The sequence below is a fragment of the Heloderma suspectum genome, chromosome 8 (assembly GCF_057233095.1).
Source record: "Heloderma suspectum isolate Gila_16-S chromosome 8, 16-S_ref, whole genome shotgun sequence".
Lineage (NCBI taxonomy): Eukaryota > Metazoa > Chordata > Lepidosauria > Squamata > Helodermatidae > Heloderma > Heloderma suspectum.
Genome location: NC_139465.1, coordinates 2147832 through 2168037, shown reverse-complemented (window position 1 = coordinate 2168037; position 20206 = coordinate 2147832). Strand labels below are relative to the sequence as shown.

Genomic DNA, 20206 nt, shown 5'->3' with positions numbered 1-20206 from the left:
GAATCTTTTTGAGAAAGCTGCCTAAGAAATCTAAATAATAATAATTGCTAATAAATAGGACACGTGTGCAACAGCACCCTCCTTGCGTTTTCCGCAGTGACCGGTATGCAGAGGCATCCTGCCTCTGATGCTGTAGCCAGTGTTTAGCCATCATGACTAGCAGCCATTTAGCTGTATCCTCTTTCTTTTTAGGGACAGATTCACACTGCCTCCAGGAAACAAAACATGCCGATCTGCTGGAATCCTTACGTTTTAAGGTGGCCATTTTGGAGGAGAAGTTTTCTCAGGACCCCCAGTGGGATGAATTGCGGCGGTGGAGAGCTGAGGTCTCTAAGCAGGCATGGTGGTTGATACCCTGCCCAGAGGTGCCATGGAGTTTTACTTGCCATGCCTTGCTTTTGCTGCTGTGTCTGAAGCAGTTCATGGTTGTCTTAGCGGCTGCTTACTGCCCACCTAGGCCAAATCCCAAAACAGCTGAGGTTGCACCGCCTCTGAGCCCTGACACCCTCAGCATCAACCAGGAGAAAACTGTGCAGGCAGCCTTGCAGTTTATAGTGACCTTGGGCCTTTGCCCATATCTCTTGCCTGGAGTCGGGCTTCCCCTGAGATGCAGGACAGAGTTCAGTGCCGTGGTTCAAGATGTGGTCTCACCTGGATGCCTTTCCAGTGCCACACGCAAGCTTTATGCCACCTGCACTGGCCTGCTGGAGATTGCTCAGCACCCATCTCTGGGCAGCCTCATTCTCACACGTCACCTTGGGGATCTCCTCGCTGGGTTGTGTCAGCTTGGATTCTGTCCAGCAAGGAGGAAGGGGGAAGAAGCAAAGCCACAGGAAGAGCTAACGGTGAGTTCTCACCCTGCATTCATATAGAGTAGGGATGCTGAACCTCAGGCCTGTGGGCTAAAACAGGCCTCCCGGGGTTCCCCAGGTGGCTATACCCTTTTCTTCCAGCGGCTGATGGTTTGGTGTTTTCCCGGCTTTGGTGCAGCTTTTCCCCCATTCTTAAAGGTTGCAATGCCTCTCCTAAAGCTGAGTTACTGGCAGGAAGAGCTGTCAGCTAAAGTAGGCTAGTATTTTTGGAAGTTTGGCCCTGCCCGTTTGCCCACCACTGTACTGTGGCCTCTGAGAGGTTCTCCGAAATGGGATTTGGCTCTCAGAGATTCAACACCCCTGACATAAAGGGTCTGTGTTAGCCTTCCTCAGCTGGGTGCCCTCCAGGTGTTTTGGACCACACCTCCCAGCATTCCTGGCCATTGGTCAAGGCTTATGGAAGTCCAAAACATCTGGAAGGCTAGTCTGCATCCTTTGGCACCAGTTGCCAACTCTTGAGGAGCCAGCAGGCTGGGCAATAAACAGTTCCTCCTAATAGCTGTTGTAATTTTGCTTAAATACGCACATCCGATGAGAAGCATTCAAGGTAACTTTCCAGATCACAGACCCCTTTGCCAGTATTCTACAGCGCACTGTGCATGTTAATGGTGCAGAAGGAACTGTGCATGTTAATGGTGCAGAAGGAACCAACGTACAAACCAACCAAATCATTATCACTTCTGGACATTTGCTGAAAGAAGCATATTTTCATCAAAAATTACCTTTTATTGAGGAGATTAATGTTTTAACTGATCATTCTACGGTTGAAGAGAGATAGCAGCATTTAATTGAGTATCCTAGTTTTGGGCTCAGTGACAGATGAATCCTGATCTGTTTGTTTCCAAGTCAGAAGATATAATGGAGAGTATCCTGCATTCTGGTTCTGTAGACAAAAAGTGGACAGGTTCGGATGTGGCGGCAGGGAGGTGAATGATGAAGCTGCGCTGGTGCAGGCGACACTCAGGTTTGCACACTCAGGTTTGCACCAGTGCGGCCTCTTGGGATTCTAGACCAGCACCATGCAAGGCCTTGCACAGATTGGATGTGGCCAGGCTGGGGCAGGGCAGGAGGACGGTAAGACGGCGTGCAAAGCTGCCTGTCCTCATCTGCAAGGCCCCTCTCTGCAGTGACGTAATGTTGTGACACCAGAATGTGCCTAGTAGCCACGTGAGGGCATTACCTCATTTGGACTGTGCCCATTTGGGCCCATTGTCCCAAAGGACCAGAGATGTGAACTGGCTTCCCCCAGTGTGAATGCTGATGCAGCAGCCACCCTTTGCAGGCGCCTGTGTATCCAGTTGCTTTTCTAAGGGCCAGACTAGGCGTTATCCAGGGAGTATGAACAGACAGTCGGCTGAAGTTCTGTTTTATTTTTAATTGAAAAGTGGGCTCAGTAGAGACTTTGTTCAGGAATGGAGGAATCAGATGGGGGCAGGGGGTTGGTTGTTTGGCTCTCCCCATTCCTTCTGTTTGCATGCACAAAATCTCCCGCTCCTCAGTGCTCCCTCCCGCAGGGGATCCCCCACTCCTTTTTCTCCAAGGGATTTCTCCAAATCCAAAGCATTTGGATGGGTGCTTTAGAGTAAAACTGGAGAGTGGAAAGGGTTGCGCACCCCACCCGTCCCAGTCTCTGCATTCACTCTGGCAGCCTCCTGCAGGTGCCTTTCAGTAAAACCAGCTCTGGGGAGAGATTATTCGCGGGCCCCCTGTGTAGGGGCTTCTTAGGGCTGCAAAGCGTCCTGGAAGATGGTGGCGCGCCACCAAACTGCCCCTAGAGGGAGCCAAAGCTGTGCCAACAAGATAGCGTGGGACTTTTCCAGGGGCTGACCGAAGAGGAGCGAAGCGGTTGCAAGGAGGCCATGCGGGGCCTTCTGGACAGAGTTTACCAGCCGCTGGTGGTCCGAGAGCTGCTGCTGCTTCAAGGTGGATCCCAGCAGGTATTGCAGGTTGTCTCCGTATGGTGGGGGTTCTAGGTTTGCAGTGTTCTTTCCTGAGTTGGTCCCTTCCGTTGACAGTGGCTTGGAAATCCCTCGTGCTGCGTGATGGGGTTGCAGTCCAGCGCATCTGGAGGGCCCCAGGTTGGGAAAGATGGTCTTAGGCCCACATCTGGCCTGCCTGACAGTAAAAGGAAGGGCCTTTGGGGGCCCTCTTTTTTCTTGGTATTTAAAAAAATACGTGAGCAGAGAGGTACGCATGGGCAAAGTGGCTCTGGGCAGCCCAACCCTTCCCTGCACCCTGACTCTGAGGGTTCCCTGGAGACTCTCTTACAAGGGGGGAAAGAGGCCGCTCCCTTGCCTTCTGTTCGTGCCACTGAGTGGCAGGAGGTTTGTTCCCCCTCTGCTGCCTGGCATCATGTACAGAAAATCCTCTCTGTGCAAAGACTTTGCTGAGCTGTCCTGCAGGTTGTGGCTTGCTGGTGTGGTGGTTCAGCCAACGGTGACATTTTCTCCTTCCTTCCTTCCTTCCTTCCTTCCTTCCTTCCTTCCTTCCTTCCCTCTGTGTCCTTCCAGGGGTCCTGTTCCAGTAGGCAGGACGGTGAGCATCGTCTGGCTCTGGCCCCTGCCTGGCTTCGGCGTCTCTGTGGGCAGCTTCTCTCTGAGAGGCTGATACGACCCAGTGGGGTTCAGGCTGTGGTCCGTGGCATCCTGGAGGGAGCAGGAGGTGAGTGCAGGCAGAAGAAGAGTCCTCTGGATCAGATCACAGCTGCATCTAGTCCAGCATCCTGCTTCCCATGTGGCAGGCCAGATGCTTCTGGGAAACCCTTAAGCAGAGTCTGGAGGCAGCAACTCTCCCAAGTTCTCTGCCCCAGCAGTTGGTGTTCGGTGGCCTGCCACCTCTGAACCAGGCAGGAGGGCCTACTTAGCTCTCCTGGAGGTTCTGTCATGCAGGAGGTTCTGCTTGGCAATCATGGCTAGCTCCCACTTGTTAGAGATGACTCTTTCTCCCCCGTGGATTGTATAGTCCTTCTTTAAAACTATCTGTGCCCATGGCCATCCCCTGTGGCAGCGTATTGCCACTAACTGCATGCCCCTGCCCTTTCTCAGCAGCTGGTGTGAGAAGGTGTTTGCTGCTGGACGGGTGCAGTGTCCCAGGACCTGGGAATTCTGTGACCTTTTTCTCAAATATTATTTTGGGGTTGTGGAGTTCTCTGGTTCACTGTTTGAGTTCAGTAGGTGATGGTTGCTCTGTTGGTCTTGGAAGACAGGCGATATGTACAATTATACTTTTTGAATGGGCCATTCTAGGTAGATGTAAGAATACCTAGGTTTTCGAAATTCACAGGACTCTACATCAGCCTTTCTGCCCAACAAAGAGATCTGTGAAACTTGAAAGCTTACATATCCGTACATCTACCAATAAAAATAAAAAAAAATCACTTTACCAGCTTTGTGCCAGCTGATTGACAGGCATTCAAGAGCCCCTGCTTCTTTCCCTTTTTTGCTTTTACTTACCCAGGGTGTCAAAATTGACTGGGTTCTATGGGGTCTGATAAAGCACTTCCCTCCTCCTCTGTGGTCATAGATCAGTGTTAGAACCCCTCCTTTGCATCCAGAGGGTCCTAGCTTCAATTCCTGGCATCTCTACATAGGGCTGGGAACGAACCCCATCTCACTGGCAGAGGTTCTTCAGGGTTCAGTCTGGACGATACTGAGTCCGTGGATCTATGGGCTGACTTGTATAAGATACCTTCCTATGTCCAGTCACCTGGAGGTTAGAGCAGGAAATTAGAATGCATTAACATTCAGAGGGAGCCTAGACTGGACTCCTTTATAGTATGCTGGGGTCTGACTTGGAGTCTCTCCTGCTTTCAAGCCGGGGCCGTGGGGGGCAGCAGTGCTGAAGCTGCAGCAGCTGACTGGCGGAAGTGTGACTTGGTGGCCGGGATCCTGTCCTCCTGTCCTCAGCAGTCTCTGTCCCTGGAGGATTATTACCAACAGGTGTGCCCACAGGTATGCCCTTCACCCCTTCCCCATTATACAGTGACTCTGGGTTTCTGCAGACATGGCGGGGGGTGTACTTTTGTTCCTAGATGGGGAATTGTGTAGAAACTCAAAGTCATTCCAGCTTGGAGGAATTTTCTAGTCCAATATGAGAAGACACAGGTGACATACAGATGTAGATGCTCCCACTCCACTGTACAGACCATTGCCTTCCCTTGTGTGATCCAGACTTGTAAATAGCCGCTCACCTCTGGTGTGCCAGAACTGGTTCCAGGTGACCAGAGGAGGAGGGTTCTGTCAATCAGAAGAGAGTTGGTTCTGTATCCTTCAGACTATTGAGATGTAATTATATAACACCTATTATCAATGATTTCAAGATGGTTTTACAAAAACGTAAAAACAAGTGTGTAGGCAGATAGGCATTAAGAAATACTGTAGGCTAGTTGCTTTTGTGGATTTACCTTCAAGCCCCGGAGAACCCTATTTCCAAAAGGCCATCAATAAGCCCACAAAAGTTACTAGCCTGTCGTTATTTTTGGTAGCCTTGCTGGTTGTTGTTTGTTGTTGTTTATTCGGTCAGTTGCTTCCGACTCTTTGTGACTTCATGGACCAGCCCACGCCAGAGCTTCCTGTCAGCCGTCGCCACCCCCAGCTCCCCCAAGGTCGAGCCCATCACCTCCAGAATATCATCCATTTGCTGGGTGTAGAGGAGGGGAAATCCCCTCTTCCTCAACTAGTGTGAAAATGCAGGCTACTAGCCTCTTAGCAGGCTAGTAAAAAAAAAGATCCTCTACCAAGCAGATGGGCAGAGGAGGCACAGAGCAGCCAGCCCATCCTCCGCCAGCCCACCACATTTCTGTGCAGGTTGTGGGGGAAGCCCCTTTCGTGGCCAGCACAGAAACCTGGGGAGCAGTGGAGGAGGCAGGTCTGTCTGTCCCCGGCCAGCCCACTCATTCACCTCCGAGGGTTCCTTGTTGGCGGGGGATTATGGGAGTTGTGGTCCAACACAGCTGGAGGGCACCAGGGTGGGGAGGCTAAACTATACACACACACACACACACACACACACAGTGTTAGAAGCATTGCCTTAAACAGTTTGGCATGATCAGCGGCAGAGGGATATGCAGCAGTCGAGAACAATGCAGATGCAGCCCCAGGCAGCAAGTCAAGAACTGCTCGTGCACCATTTCTCTTCCAGGTTTTGCAGCTGTTTCTCATTCAGGATAAGCTGGCAGCCCGTCAGTTCCAGCGCGTCGCCACCACGACTGTGCTCAGCATGGCAAGGCAACACCCTCAGCAGGCCGAGAAGCATCTGCTGCGTCCCATGCTGGAGCCCCTCCTGCGTTGCTTGGATGTGGGAGGTGATGGCTTCTTGTCTCTCAGCCACCTGGACCATGCCAGGGAATTTGGGGGGCCCCATTGGAGGGGCAGGGAAGGGAGCAGTTGTGTCCCTTGTAGCCATCTTGGGCTGTGAGAATTGTTGCTTATTTTCTTCAGCAGCTTCATTACTCAGCATCATTTTCTTTGTGATTCTTGGGTATCTTGTTCCGCAGTGAACCTCACCCCCCTGAGAGAAGCCTGGCGGGATCTCTCGTAGTAGCCCATTACAAAGCGGGCAGATCTTGAAGTAACTAATTCTGGATTGTTTTGTTTAATTCAGTGGGCATTGTTGCATTGAATTAAATGAAACAGTCCATAAAGCAGTGATGCATTATGCTGTTACCATCATCGCTTGTTGCTACAGAATTTTGATGGTCTTGTTCTCTGTTTTGTTCAGAAACATCGCTGGAAGATCTTCCGGCAGGGATGGTGCTGGTGAAAGAGGAGGAACTCAGCTTGTGTGTGGAAACTGTGTTTAAGGTACAACATCTAACCGCCTTTATCTATATGATTACTGAAACTGGAGATTGTAAGCAGGGAACTGACATTGCACGAAATGGACTCTCCATTCAGGCCGCTGAAACAAATGGTCTTCAGAAATTCTCTCTCGTAGTCCAGGCGTAAAGCACTGAGGATAGAGCTTTTGTATAAAGTGATAGCAAATCCTTGGGTCAGATTGGGAAATGCTTCCATGCACTTGCTCCAAAGGCAGTGCATCAACTCCTTTTGCAGAGGTGGTCCAGCTGCCCTGTTATCTTCCTTGAAAGGCAACACCTTCCTTGGATGATGCTTTAGTGGAAAACACACATTCATGTCATGTCCCTTCTGGCTCTGGTGGTGGGGTGAGTAGTTGGTATCCCAGTTGGGTGTTTCAAACAACTGACAGTACAGAATCAGATTTGTTTATTTGTATTTGTGTACTGTCATCAGACCATCACAAAACAAACATTTAACAAAAGATACTAGATATCCGTACAAAGAAAACATATTTAGAAAAAGTTGACACAAACCCAGTTCATATAAAATAAACTTAAAATTCTGGATCTGTAGCTAAAATAAGTAAAATCTATGCAAGCCCATATACAATCACTCAAGAACTGAAAGTTCTTAATCTCCTTGACAAGGCATAGCATTCTCCTTTAAGAACTTTTCCCTAACACCAATCTCTGTAGGTAGAAAACTGATTGATTGATTGATTGATTGATTGCTTTTCTATACCACCCAATAGATACCTACCTTTCCCACAAAGGAGATAGTTTACAGTCACATGGACAGACCTCCAGACCTTTTAGATCTTTTTAAAATCTGACCCAAATATTGTTCCCTCAGCACATTATACAAAGGACAATATATAAGGATATGCATAAGGTTTTCCACCTGTTTTAAGCCACAACAAGGACAGGTATGCTCATAATATGGCCTATTCCTGTATCTTCCTTCTAAGAACTAACAGCCATGGCAAGTATGGAGTGGGCCAGGGGCTCAGTCCTTCAGATCCAGGGATGGAAACTTCAGCTGCCTTAGGAGAGGGTGAAGCAGTGGGCTCTCCTGCTTTGAGGCCTTACTTTAGCTTCCTGTCTTTGGTGAACACTTTACCCCGAACACTCTGATGTTGAGTAGCTGCTGCTACCTCACAGCAGTCTTGGCTCAACATCCCTTCTTCTCCGGTGTCTGTCTCTCTTGGCTGGCTTCGAGCTCTGCCGTGTTCGGACTGGTCTTTCGATACAGGCCTCTCTTCCCACCCACTCATCTGGGCTGGTCAGTGCAAAGTAAATGCATTTATTCCGAAGTGTGGGGATTGACTTCCCTGATGCTCCAATATTCCTGCTCAGGGTCGCTGTTCAAGTGTGTGTTCAGCTTTGCCCTTCACACTCTGCTCCACTAGGAGTGATGCCCCATCTTGCGTGGCACTGCTAGCCCAGCACTTTGGAAGCATGACTTGTTAGGAAACCCTTGTCCATTTTTCAAAACAGTTGCCAAGCAAAATCACTGGTGAGCCCGCATTCGGAAGCTGAAGTTGCTGTACGGGGTAATTGGCTGCCTAATGTGGATGGATAGGGATGGGACTGAGTGGCTTGCCAAGCAAACGGAAATAGCTGGGGTGGAGAGTGGCTGTCCTGCTGTGTAGCTTTGTGCACTCTAGTTTGGGCAGGGGAACTGAGAGAGATCAGCAGAAATTGTCATAGTGAAGGAAACGAGAGGGAGCACCTTTGCCTGATTGGCCTGGTCAGTGCCTGGGGGTGTCAGGGACAGACTGTCTTGAACACCTGAGTTGCAGGAAGCGGTGTGGAGTGAGTGACACTCCACCAAGTTCCGCCTGCTCATTGTTCTTGAGGAGGAGTTAGCAAAGCATCCAGTTCTGATGGGACTGAACGTGGTAGAGTTTGTGCAGTGCCGCCTTTTCAGCAGGAAGGGCAAGTGGGTGACCTTTCTGTAGTTGCCAGGTTAACCACCAGCTGGAGTTATCAGAGATGGGTGCAACGGGCAAAGCTGCTTCTCTCCGTGGGGGACCAAGGTGCTTTGCCTTGGGCAGAGTCCCAAGTTTTGGGGCAGCACAATTTCATGAGTGAAGGAGCTGAGCCTTGCAAACAACCTGCACAGAGATCTTTGGCAGACGCCGTGGCAGTCTGAGCCCTTGAACACTGTGATTGCTCGGCAGTGTCTCGAGCGGTAATGATCTGCTCTTAATGAGCTGGCAAGCAGAAACGGGCCCAAGAGGCCGCCTGGTGGCCACAGTGGCTTCTGCCAATGCCTGCAAGCGCCGGGAGGATCCCTTGTTAATGGCAGTAGGCTAAAGTCTGGCAGAAGGGAGATTAAAACAGCAGGCATGAACTTGCAGGTGTGGCCGGGCTTTTGCCTTGGAGTCTCCTTGGATGCCAGACTGAGAAGCTCCTCTTGGGCCATCACTGGGGGTGTGGGGAACTGTGCACAAACGAGGGTGCTTGTTGAGGAAAAATGGCTCCAGGGGGGATTAGCCAGCCCAGGTGAAAACAAGAGCCTGCGGTTTTTATCAGAGGAATCTTCCCACAGAATCTGCCTTTTGGGACTGAGCACCACCATGCCTGGGGAAGTGTTCTGTGCCCCTGAGGATGACTTAAAATCTGCTCTTGGTCCTACACAGCTTGATGACAATGCTGAGATATGTGTGTGCAGCTATACAAGATTGCCTGGCCAGTGATGCCTCAAAGGTCTAAGACAGGGGTGGGCAACTCATGGCCTGCCAGATGTTTTGGCCAACAATTCCCATCAGCCCCCTAGCCAACATGGCCAGTGGTGAGGCATGAAGGGAGTTGTAGGCCAAACATCTTAAGGGCCACCGGAATTGCCCACCTCTGGTCTAAGACGTTGGATGGGCGCCTGCAGGACAGGCAGTGAAAGCTCCCGGCCTCTCCTTTAAGCTAGTTGGTCCAGCACGTCACGAGGCAAATGCCATTCCAAATTTCTGTTGAGCAGTCTGCGAGCAGGCACCTTTACCGAGGGCCACAGCAAATGAAAAATACATCAGAATTATTTGTCAAGAAAAGCTGAATTACGCAGCCTGTTTACATTTTGCAAATCTGCATCAATATTGTCCTTGCCTAGCATGATCCCGCCGCTGCTAATCCTGCGGAGAGGCTGAAACATCTGTGTGGAGCATCAGCGTTGCCAGTCAATTGTATTCTTTATTAGCCCCTCCCCCTGGCTTCTGAGGTGTCCGCTGCATCGCCCACCACTTACAAGCACCTTTGTGTAACAATAAGAGCTGGAAACATGCTCACTTTCAAATTATTATTAAGGAAAGTTGTGATTCTCAAGAGATTATAATGATCTTGTGCCCTCTCCTGTCCTGTTTTTCCATGAGTTGTAGCCAGTAGGCGAGGTGTTCATGTGTTCCTTCCTTCCTTCCTTTGCTCATCGCCTTGGGCTTCCTCTCTCCTTGCAGGTATACGTGGTTGGCAGTGAACCCTTGGCTGTGCTGATGGATTCTTTGCAGCGCGTGCTGGGAGTCATCTTCTCCCTTTGGTGTTTCACCAAGCAGAATGTGTCTTCCTTACGGTAAGGTGCGCGGCCCAGAGTGGGGACCCTCCAGCTGAAGATCCCCTGCACCTCTTCCTGTGTCCAGGGAGAAACCTCCTTGGTCCGGGATCAGCCTCAAGGGAGTGGGAGCCAGTCAGGGAGCTTCCACTGCCACTGGGGGTGGCTTATTGGAGTGTGTTTTCTCCTTACTGATAACCAAGGCAGTGCTTGGCGCTGCGCAGCCATACCTGAACACCCGCTTTCATGCTCCAAGGAGCTTATGAAAGTGTAAAAACAGCACAGCCTGCAAGCAGCGGCAAAGAATGAAACCATTCCAGGACATAGCACCAAATCTGGAGCCTCCAGGGCACCCTCCCGCCCTTTCCCTTTGACTCGGGTGCATTCAGATTGGCGGGTATTCCTTCTTCCCCACTGGACTGCGTGCAGGTGTTTTCCCAGGGTGATCACTTCATGTGTCTTTCCTGCCTTGCAGCACCCCTTGCCAGGAGATCCTGCTGTGGTTCTTAGAGAAGAGTGAGAGACGGGTGGCACTGGTCGCCCTGGAAGGACTTGCGAGGCTGGGAGGAGCCCCCTGCTTGCCCCATCCGCTCTGCCGGTTTCAAGTAGCCAGTGAAGGGGGTGCCAGAGCCACCGTCACAGAGGTTGCCAGGTGAGGGACGCCAGGCGGCCCCCCAGCCCTGAGAGCCTGCAGGCCGGTGCTGCAGCACAGCTTGTTCTGGGTTGCGCCTCCCAGAGCAGCTGAGGCACAGCCCCGGGGCTGCTTGTTTCCCGGGAGTGCCTGTGCTGCTGTTTATGGGGTCCTCTGGCCCACTCTCAACATGGCCCAGGAGCGCTCCACTGTATTCAGAGACACCTGAGACCCATCTGGAAGTCAGCCTTTTGGATCTGGCTTTGTGAATCATCCAGCTTTGGGGGATAGGTCATGTTTCGTCTTTAGTCCTCAGAGCAAATGGGGTTTGAGAACGAGCCTTTGAATGTCTGGTGCTTGCAGAGGTCAGCATCACCGCGTGGGTCATCACAGACGGGGAAGAGGAGTTCGGGGGCAATGGCATCTGCCTTCGCCAGCTTCTACATTTTGTGGATGGGGAAGTGGTTGCAGACTGTCCAGTGCGTTGGCTGGTGTGGTCCAGAAACAACAAAGGGGATTTTAACAAAATATTGAAAAGCTAAAACAAGACATAAAAGGCAGTTGCACCCCTGTTTACAGTTCCAGGCGTGTTTTGAGAATCTTCCCTTTATGAAGGAGAATTGATTTCTTCAAAACTTCCAACTAATGCTTAAGATTCCTGGCTTCTAACTCGCTCCACCGGCGAGCTAGAAGCCAGGAGTTCTTGGCGTGATTTGGAAGCTTTGGAGGAATCACTGGCCCGTGATAAAGAGAAGGTTCTCAAAGCGGCGCAGCATCAGCACGGGAGCGGCTGCCCTTTCCGCCTTGGTGCTCCGCCCAGGCCCTTGAGGAAGTCGCATGCTGCCTCGTGATGTGTCTACAAAAGCGGCCCCCTGCCCCAGTTTTCCACAAAGGAGAGTGTTCCTGTGAAGGAAAGTTGACATCACAGTGAAGTGATGAAACTGTGTGAACCTCCAAGCACGGGGCAGTGCTGGGTTGGAAGGAAATAGCAGACCCATCAAGATGGAGGAGAGATAAGAGCCCGGAGCTCTTGTGGCTTAATGGGGGTTTGTTGACTTTCGAAGTGCTCTGCGCAGAGGCTCAGGTAACTGAAACCAGAAACCGCAGTGCAGTCAGCCACGGGAGGGCAAGCGGGAGGAGGCTTGGCTCTGAGAAGTCAGCGAGTGCACAGGAGAGAGCTCCAGTTCCCAGCCCGAGAGCCTGCACTGCTGTCTGACTGCCACTGATGGTAAACACTTCCACTGTGCTCATGTTCCAATCACCGGCCATAGGGAGAGAAGGGCAACTCTGTTTCGGGAGCACCATCAGTCTTAAGTCAGCCTTCCCCAGCCTGGTGCCCTGCAGACGTTTTGGACTACAACTCCCAGCATTCCTGGCCATTGGCGCTTTCGCTCATAGGAGCTGTAGCCTGAAACTTCTAAAGGGCGCCAGGTTGGGGACAGCTGTGTTACAGTGTTGAAAGCACCTCACAGAATCCTCTTGCTGCAACCTTTCAGCAGCCCTCCAAAGTAGGCAAGTATGATTATCCCCATGTAGCAGATGAGCTGAGGCTCAAGAGAGTGAGAAAGAGAGGCATGAGTTTAGGGCAGAGGTGAGATTCAAACTGGGCTCTTCCAGGTCTTTTAGCTGCCCTGCCACACCAGCTCTCATTTCTATATTTATTTTTAAAACTCATATGCTGCCTTTCAGTTTTTGAAAACTCCCAGGGTAGCTAATGACATCAAGAACAATCCACACATCGGAGTAAAACTCGATGCTAAAATTACAGTGGGTCCCATCTGTGTATTTTGCCCGCCAAATTCCTCCTGAGGATCCAGGGGCTGCTCTAGTTAAAGGGCAAGATGGAATCCTGCCACAAAGGAGAGGGAGGCAGCAGAGCAAGCGTCTCTGTGAGTGGTGCTTTGTGAGGCTGTAGCTCCCAGTGCTGCTCTCAGCATGCCTGGGATCTTCACCCGGGGGGGTCATCTTTGGGCGGCTCCCCTCTCCGAGTACCTGCCTGGGATGACCGGTGGCCTCCCAGCTCACAGCGCATGTGCTGCTGAGGCCCCGCCAGGGCCCTCCCTCCCTGCACCACTGCCCAGGCGCAGCCCCTGAGCATCTGCCTGCGCTCAGTGGGTCCAAGGATCCTGCTTCTGCTCAGGAGCTGGCCTGAGTGTTCACGGCGCTGCCACCTGTGCCAGGACTGCCGCTCCTTCCCTTTGTGAAAAGCCTGTCCCCCTGTTTGCCAGCGATGAAGACGAGGCTCTCTATCAGAAGGTATCCTCCGAGCAGTGGCGGCTGGAGCAGGTGGTGGGCTTGCTGTCGCACGTGCAGAGCAGCGGCTTAGCCGGAGACTTCTTCCTGCGTTGCTTGAAGGTAGGGGGTCACCCGGCATCTGGCCTTCTTCGTCACAGGGCCATTGCTGGGCCCATACCCGGGGCCCCGCATCTGTTCCCCATAGCCTTGAGTGTCCATGAGTGCCAATGGGAAACTCCCCCCCCCCACCTTAATTGCCATGCAGGGGCCAGTTTTCAAGAGGGATTGCAGCTGGGGGGGGGGAGGGTTAACTCTTCCCTCCCCACATGCCACAACTCCCTCCCCCCCTCAAGATCTTCCCCTGCATGGCAAGTAAAAGGCAAAAAACCCTTTCCCCATTGGTCTGGGGTGATCTGGGTCAGGGTGCAGATTAATTGAAGAATTTATTTTGAAAGGATTTGGATGAGAAATGAATGATCTGGCTTTGCCTCTTGTCATATTTAAATAACTCCTAGTAAATATTTCTGAATATGCATTTATAGATATAAATTACCACATGCAGGTTTTATGCAGATGTGTGTCTTATGGGCCTGAGCAATGCCCCTGAGCCCCATGACTGCTTCTTGCACAACCGAGTGGCTCTGACTCCTGTGTTGCAGGGGATCCAGAGGCCTGTCTTCAAGGCAGCATTTCTGTTGCAGGGGGTCACGGACCAAGGGCCTGATCCAAGCGGAGGAACCACCATCCTCCAGATTTGGGTTTAGATGTGACAGGGCAAATGCACAGGGAAGGCAGAAGGTGACCCAAGTCTCAATAGGCCCTGATCCCAGGCTGAACATGAATCCTTCAGTATGCAAAGTGTGCACCCTACCACTGAGACACAGCCCCTCCCATTTATGGGTTATTCTGCTGCTGCTGTGGTCTGTTTTATTTATTTATTTGAATTTACTTAAAGCATTTTTGCCCCACTCTTCAGCCCAAAGGGCTCCCGGTGCTGCTTATGTACGATCAATAAAAACAGGACAGCCCCTGCCTGCTGGCTGACAGTCAAAGAGACATGACACAGAAAGGAAAAGGGGTGAGGAGGGGAAAGGGAATCAAGCATAAGAAGCTGCTTTACACAGAGTCTGACCCCAGGTCCATCTAGCCCAGCGTTGTCAGCACTGACTGGCAGCAGCAGCTCTCCAGGGTTTCAGGCAGGTGTTTTCCCAGCCCTATCTGGAGTTGCTGTGGGGGATTGAGCCTGGGACCTTCTGCATGCAAAGCAAGGGCTCCATCTCTGAGCTGTGGCCCCTCCCAGAGTTGGGTGCCACTTCTTAAAAGTTAAACAGGACTTCCCACGTGGCCCTTTTGAACAGGAGCAGTGCAGGGAGAGGAGGAGCCAGGAAGAGCTGGTCTTTCAGCAGAGCTGGTGATGGGGCCTTGCTTCCCATTTCTTGCAGCCTGAGCCATTGGTCTGTCAGGGCTGGGCAGAGGGGAGATCTCCAGATGCTTGGGACTTCAACTCCCAGCAATCCTGACCACTGGCCATCCTGGCAGGGGCTGCTGGGAGCTGAAGTCCCAAACATCTTAATCTCCCTTCTGCCCTGCCCTTCCTAGTCCAGTACTGTCAGTTCTCATTGGCAGCGGCTTTCCAGGGTCTCTGGGAGAGAAGGCTGTTCCCTGTCACCAGTCGCCTGATCTCTTTGTAACAGGAGACGCCGGGATCGGCTCTGGGAGCCAATGCGTGCACGACATGTTCCGTAGGACTGAGCTGTGTCCCCAGCAGCCCACCTGCCTGAAGGGAGCCCTCTGAGTAGTTAGACAAACAGTAGAGAGACATGAAGAAGTCTGCCAACCTCTTTTGTAACTTAAAGCAAGGTCCACCCAATTCCCAAGACATCTAGATCAGCCTTTCCCAAGCCTCCAGATGCATCGGACTGCAGCTCCCCTCATTCCCAGCCAGCATGGCTATTGATGGGACTTGCAGTTCAACACATCTGGAGGTCACCAGTTTGGGGAAGGCTTATTTAGAACTTAGGGTGTTGGCTGTGTGAGGAGCGGCCTTTGGTGAATGAGCAAAGGAGTTGCTCAGTATGAAATGTTCGTCTCTCCCTATTGGGAAACGCAAAGATTCCCTTGCTGTGCAGCTCTTTTGAGGTGAGGAAATCTTGTGCTGCAAAGAGAGGGATGGTTCTACTCATTCCGAAAGGGGTAGAGAATTGGGAAGAAAGATGTTGAGACTGTTTGCTGGAGCCCCTTTTGGGGTGGTTAAAATAGAGGCATCATTGACCAGAAGGGTCTGCAGATGCAGATTGCCCTCGCTTGTTCTGCAGGGGTGCAGCGTTTTCTGAGTCCTCAAATGGCAGCATTTTTTTTCAGAGGGACTTGTGAATGTTTAGGGACTCTGCTCTTTGCACGGAGGCTGCCTCCTTGTGTGCCCATGTCTGCTCTAAAAAAGATGACAGGAGAGCACCAAGGGTGGGAAAGGGTTAAGCCCTGTTCCTCCCTAGACTGTCCTGGCAACAGCAGAAGCCAAATGGTGGGGTTTACAGCTGTGAATAGGAAGTGTGTCTCCATCAAGCCTGGCTCTCTTTGGGATTCTAGGTGTTTATTATTGAACAATAATTATGTAATAATTCGTAGTGTGCTCCGTCCAGAAGGCAGGGGGGCATAACCAAAATCAGAAAATGCATATAGCGTTCCATGAAAGTCTGCTTTAAACCTATTAAGTAGCTTTTGAATCATCCCCAGGCCTGCTCCCTTCACGCTGGTTTCCAAACGCTGCTGCTATGACTCCAGGCCATCTTCCCCACCCCACCCCCCGAGCCCCTGCCCCACTTCTGCAAGCGCTTTCCCCCACCTTTCTTTCAGCATGCTGTGATGTGCCTGTGCCCTACATCAGCCTTCCCCTTCCTGACACCCTTCAAATGTGTTGGACTACAACATCCATCATTCCCAGTTAGCATGGGCCTGCTGGCTGGGGGATGGAGAATTGGGGGGCGTCACTATGGGGAAGGCTGCCCTGAGGGCTGAAGGTGGCTGGCCTTGTGGTGCAGGCGGGGGCCCCCGACCATCTGTGCTGCTGCTATTCTCTTTAAACACATCCAAAATATGCACCCTGAAAATCTTCCTGGTTGCCCTGCCCAAAGCAGGTTGTTTGCCCAGGACATAGGAGGCAGCCCACAGGCGGGATCAGTGTCTGCTGCCTTGCCTGACCTGTGGGCCTCATGCGGCCCACCCTGGCCTTTGGTACAGCCCCGCCCTGCCTGCCAGCCACTGCTGCTGAATTTGTTATGGGGGCAAGGCGCCCGGCAGAGTCATGAGTGGGGGGCTTGCTTCAAAGCAAAACTGTGTTTCCAGAAGAGTCCCAGGGGTGCGGTTTTGCTTTAAAACAAGGCAGGTGCACCTTGTTTTACAGCTCAGTGGGGGCAGGGGTGTGGCCCCTGATGGATTGGCTCCCAGGCACCTCTGCATTAAATGAATGATTTTTTTAAAATGGTGTCGTTTGCCCTATTGCAGCCCATGGTGTAGGCCATGGGCTGCTCTGCGAAGAGGCTCTTCCGGGGCAGTTGCAGCGCGTGTCCCCCATGTTGTTCATGTTCTCTGGTGTCCCTGTTCCTTCCGCCCCACCCCACCCCCGGCAGGCGCTGACGGATGTGGCAGGGCAAGGTGCTTCCCCGGAGGGGTCTGTCCCTGCCTCCCCCACGACTTCCCTGGGCCTGGAGCAGTGCTGTGGCCCTCCGCTCGAGCAGCAAGAGAGGCGGCTGCGGGTGCTGCAGGTGGTGGCCCTGCTGTGCGAGAGCATCTCGGAGACACTGTTTGCGGACATTGCCCAGGTTTGTTGAGGTCCGGGCTCCTGCCCTGCAAAGCGGTGGCCGGACAAGACGCCCAGGGCCAGCAAAAGGCCGCTTGCTGCTCCTGGGCCGAGCGCCAGCTGGGCGTTTTCCAGAGAGCCCAAGTTGCGTTGTTGGTGCGAACGCCCTGGGTGGCCCCAGGGGAAGAAGCCCCTTTTGCGCTTGAGTGCCCCAGCAGCTCCGCTGGATGGGGCGCAGAAGGGGGCGAGGAGGGACTGTGCTAATTTCAGGCTTGGCTAGAAACGCAGGAAACTGGGGAGCCCGAGGTGTTGGGCTGCCAGATCGAGAGGCCTTTCGCCTGTCAAGCGTGAGAGGCTGTTTTGGTGCAAAGCTTTTCCTCGGTAAGCAGCAGAGCACAAAAGTATCCAGTTGTCTCCCGTAGAAGCAGACCTGTTGAATGTACAAAACCCTAATCTCCCTCTCCCTCCTCATGCCCAATCAGATAATTAGGGAGTTCTCTGAAAAGACAAAGCATGTCAAGGGAAGGAATCATTGTCTGGGTTTGGAAACCCAATGGAATTTGTTTTTCCAGGAGGTGGCTGGTGATGGGCTTAGTTACTGAACGCTGCCTGCCGCCACCGCCTCCCTCTTTGGCCTCCAGGTGCGCCGGTGCCTGACAGGCGCAGCAAGGCACGTTACTTGGACCCGAGCCTCAAATGCCTGTGTGAAGACCAGGCCAGAGGATGGGGAGACAGGTACCAGGCAAGCAAGGAGTCCTGGTTTTGCCAGGCCAGATCCCCACTTTTCCCTCCTAAGAATCAGAGGGGAGACCTGTTGGCTCTCAGAAAGTTACATACCTGTGGGATTCAGGTTCCAGAATGCATGGGGAGCCACGGCCTGACCCCTCCTCCTCCTCCTCCTGCCACTGGGCTGTGAAGCTGCATGTTCAGAGGGGACATACAGTGATGCAGATCTCTGGGCTTCCTGCCTTGTTTCGGGGCTTCCCAGAGGCATCCAGGTGGCTGCTGTTGGAAGCCGGATCCTGGACTAGATGGGTCCATCTTGGCCTGATCTGGCTCATCTTAACTTACATCTTTGTGAGCTGCATTCCACTGCCTAGCAGTCTGAACAGTCAGAGATGCCTTGAGGTCTTGGTTGCTGCACCTCAAGCCCGTTGTCTGGGGTTCCAAGGCTGCTGCCCCAAGTGTCACTGCATGCAGCTCGTTGCCTCCAACTGCTGTGAATCAGGGCCTGTTCGCATAGTCAGTTCTCCTGCGACCACCTCAGTCCCAATCTTGTTTCCAGGGTCAAGGGGCAAATCCAGGGTTGATGTCAGCTGAGGGGGAGTTGCCAGTCCGCAGCCAGGACGGGAGCTCTTAACTCGCTCTTTGCTGGGTGGATTCCAGCGTTCCTTGGAGAAACCCAGTTACCAGTGAAATGGCTTATCAGCAAGGGAGTGTGGCTGAAATGCCCGGGAATAGTTTTTTATTTATTATTTATTATTAAATTTATTAATCGCCCATCTGGCTGGTCACCCAGTTTGGGTCGTAACCTCAGGATAACAATCCTGAATCTGGATTGTACAAACAAGCCCTTGTTATACTCCTTAGAGAGCCTGTTCAGATAAATGTTGCGCGTGTCTCCAAAGACGTGGCGGTCTTTCTGCAAAAGGACACGCTGATCTCGCTTTGTGCGTCTCCCTCTGTTTGCTGCAGGTTGTAGAATTTGTGGCGGTGACTCTCCAGCGAGCTTGCGCAAGTCTCGCCTGCAGCTCAAGGGGCACAGTGGAAGCCCAGACTCTGACTATGGCCATGGGGCTGGTGGCAGCCCTGCTAGGGAGCACTGTGCAGGTGAGCCGGAGCATGCTCAGGCCTCAGAGCGCGTTGCTGCGTGGTGGTGGTGGTTCTTTCCCTCACAGATACGTATGTTCCAGATTCAAGAAGACCACTAAAGAAGAAACAGATCAAGGTTTTTAAATACAAATCATGATAAAGAATATTATTATATACACTTAAATCTCACAACTTTAGCTGAACCAATTTAACTCCTCATCAAAATGTCTGGTGCTTCTAACTCTCTAGGTCTCTGCCAGGGGTGCAGAACCTTAGGCCCAAATCTGCCCCTCCAGGTTTCCCTAGGTGGCTGCACCCCCTTCACCTGGCCATTTCCCCCAGTCGCCAACAGTTTATTTATATGGTTATTTGTTTCTTTGTTGCATGTATGTCCCGCCTTTCCTCCAAGGAGCCCAAGGCAGCATACCTGATACTTCCCCTCTCCATTTTATCCTTGCAGCAACCCTGTGAGGTAGGTTAGGCTGAGAATTGGTGCCTGGCCAAGTGGAGACTTGAACCCGGGTCTCCCCAGTCCCATTCCAACACTCTAACCACGATACTACACTGGCTTTCACTGGGTGGTTCCCTGGCTTTTGTGCATTCCCCATTTTCCCCATTCAGAAAGACTGCAATGCCTCTTCTAACGCTGAGTTACCGGCAGGAAGAGCTTTAAGCTAAAACAGGCAGAGTTTTTTGGCCCTGCCCCCTTTGTGCTTGGCCCTGCCCGCCACTGGGATGCAGCCCCCTAGATCTTCCCCAGAATGGAATCTGGCCCTTGTGCTGACAGAGGTTCTGCACCCCAGCGTCACTGCAAGCTGGGGCCTGTTTGGGGCCTGGAGTGTGATGTGCAGCGGGCACCATTCCCATGCCCAGCCTTCTGGGTCAGTCGGAGAGCCACCTTACCCCACCCAAAAATGGTGGTCCTAGCACAGCATTGCTACTGCGGTGGATCCTCCCTGCGAGCAAGGAGGGAGTCGCTGGGGGGGGGAAGCTCTGGGCAGGGTGGGCTGGATGTGCCCAGCTGACTTTTGCGTATCCACAGAACGGCTGTAGGTACAGCACAGCAGCCCCCACTAAAAAGCGGGGCTGCACTGGGCTCTGTTTGGATGTTGTGGGCCTTTTGAGGAGGATGGGGGGGATGACACAATGATGCTGGGGTTACTTTGGTTTCTGACCGCAGTTGAATCGCAGAAGGTGGGGGGGACGTCTTGATCCCTTAATAGGCCTCGGCCTTGCAGGCTTTGCAAGTCAAGTTCCCGCTTGCCAGGCCTGGCCCCAGAGATAAATGTGTTCCTTCCTCTCCCTGTGTTTTCACACAACTGCTTGCACCCATGCCTGCCAAAGCCTAATGTGGTTTCAAGAAGGGAGCTCTTGAGCAATGATGATGATTTTATTTATATGGTGTGTCCTGTCCTGCTTGTCTCCCCCCATCCCAGCTTGGAACCTAAGGCGTGTTGCAGAAATATACTATTATAAGGCTGCATTCAAAATCCATTTAACAATAAGTGGTGAGGGAGGAGTTGTG

At 52.2% G+C, this 20206-nt stretch overlaps 1 protein-coding gene across 8 annotated transcripts in view; it reads left to right on the top strand.

Annotated features, from left to right (window-relative positions):
• The window catches only part of TANGO6 (transport and golgi organization 6 homolog), a 52592-nt gene that overhangs the window by 3638 nt on the left and 28748 nt on the right, over positions 1 to 20206 (top strand). For 3 of the 8 annotated variants that reach the window (XR_014784689.1, XM_084812620.1, XM_084812623.1), the window contains 11 exons: positions 193 to 845; positions 2693 to 2809; positions 3383 to 3533; positions 4686 to 4822; positions 6012 to 6174; positions 6591 to 6673; positions 10116 to 10228; positions 10683 to 10859; positions 13067 to 13193; positions 16700 to 16891; positions 18565 to 18699. Coding sequence is in view for 7 of the 8 variants with exons in the window: in XM_084812620.1 (XP_084668746.1) it covers positions 193 to 845; positions 2693 to 2809; positions 3383 to 3533; positions 4686 to 4822; positions 6012 to 6174; positions 6591 to 6673; positions 10116 to 10228; positions 10683 to 10859; positions 13067 to 13193; positions 16700 to 16891; positions 18565 to 18699 (2048 nt within the window). In the remaining variant the exon portion in view is untranslated. The remainder of the gene's footprint in view (positions 1 to 192; positions 846 to 2692; positions 2810 to 3382; positions 3534 to 4685; positions 4823 to 6011; positions 6175 to 6590; positions 6674 to 10115; positions 10229 to 10682; positions 10860 to 13066; positions 13194 to 16699; positions 16892 to 18564; positions 18700 to 20206) is intronic. The other 5 variants (XM_084812621.1, XM_084812626.1, XM_084812625.1 and 2 more) reach the window with 5 other exon arrangements.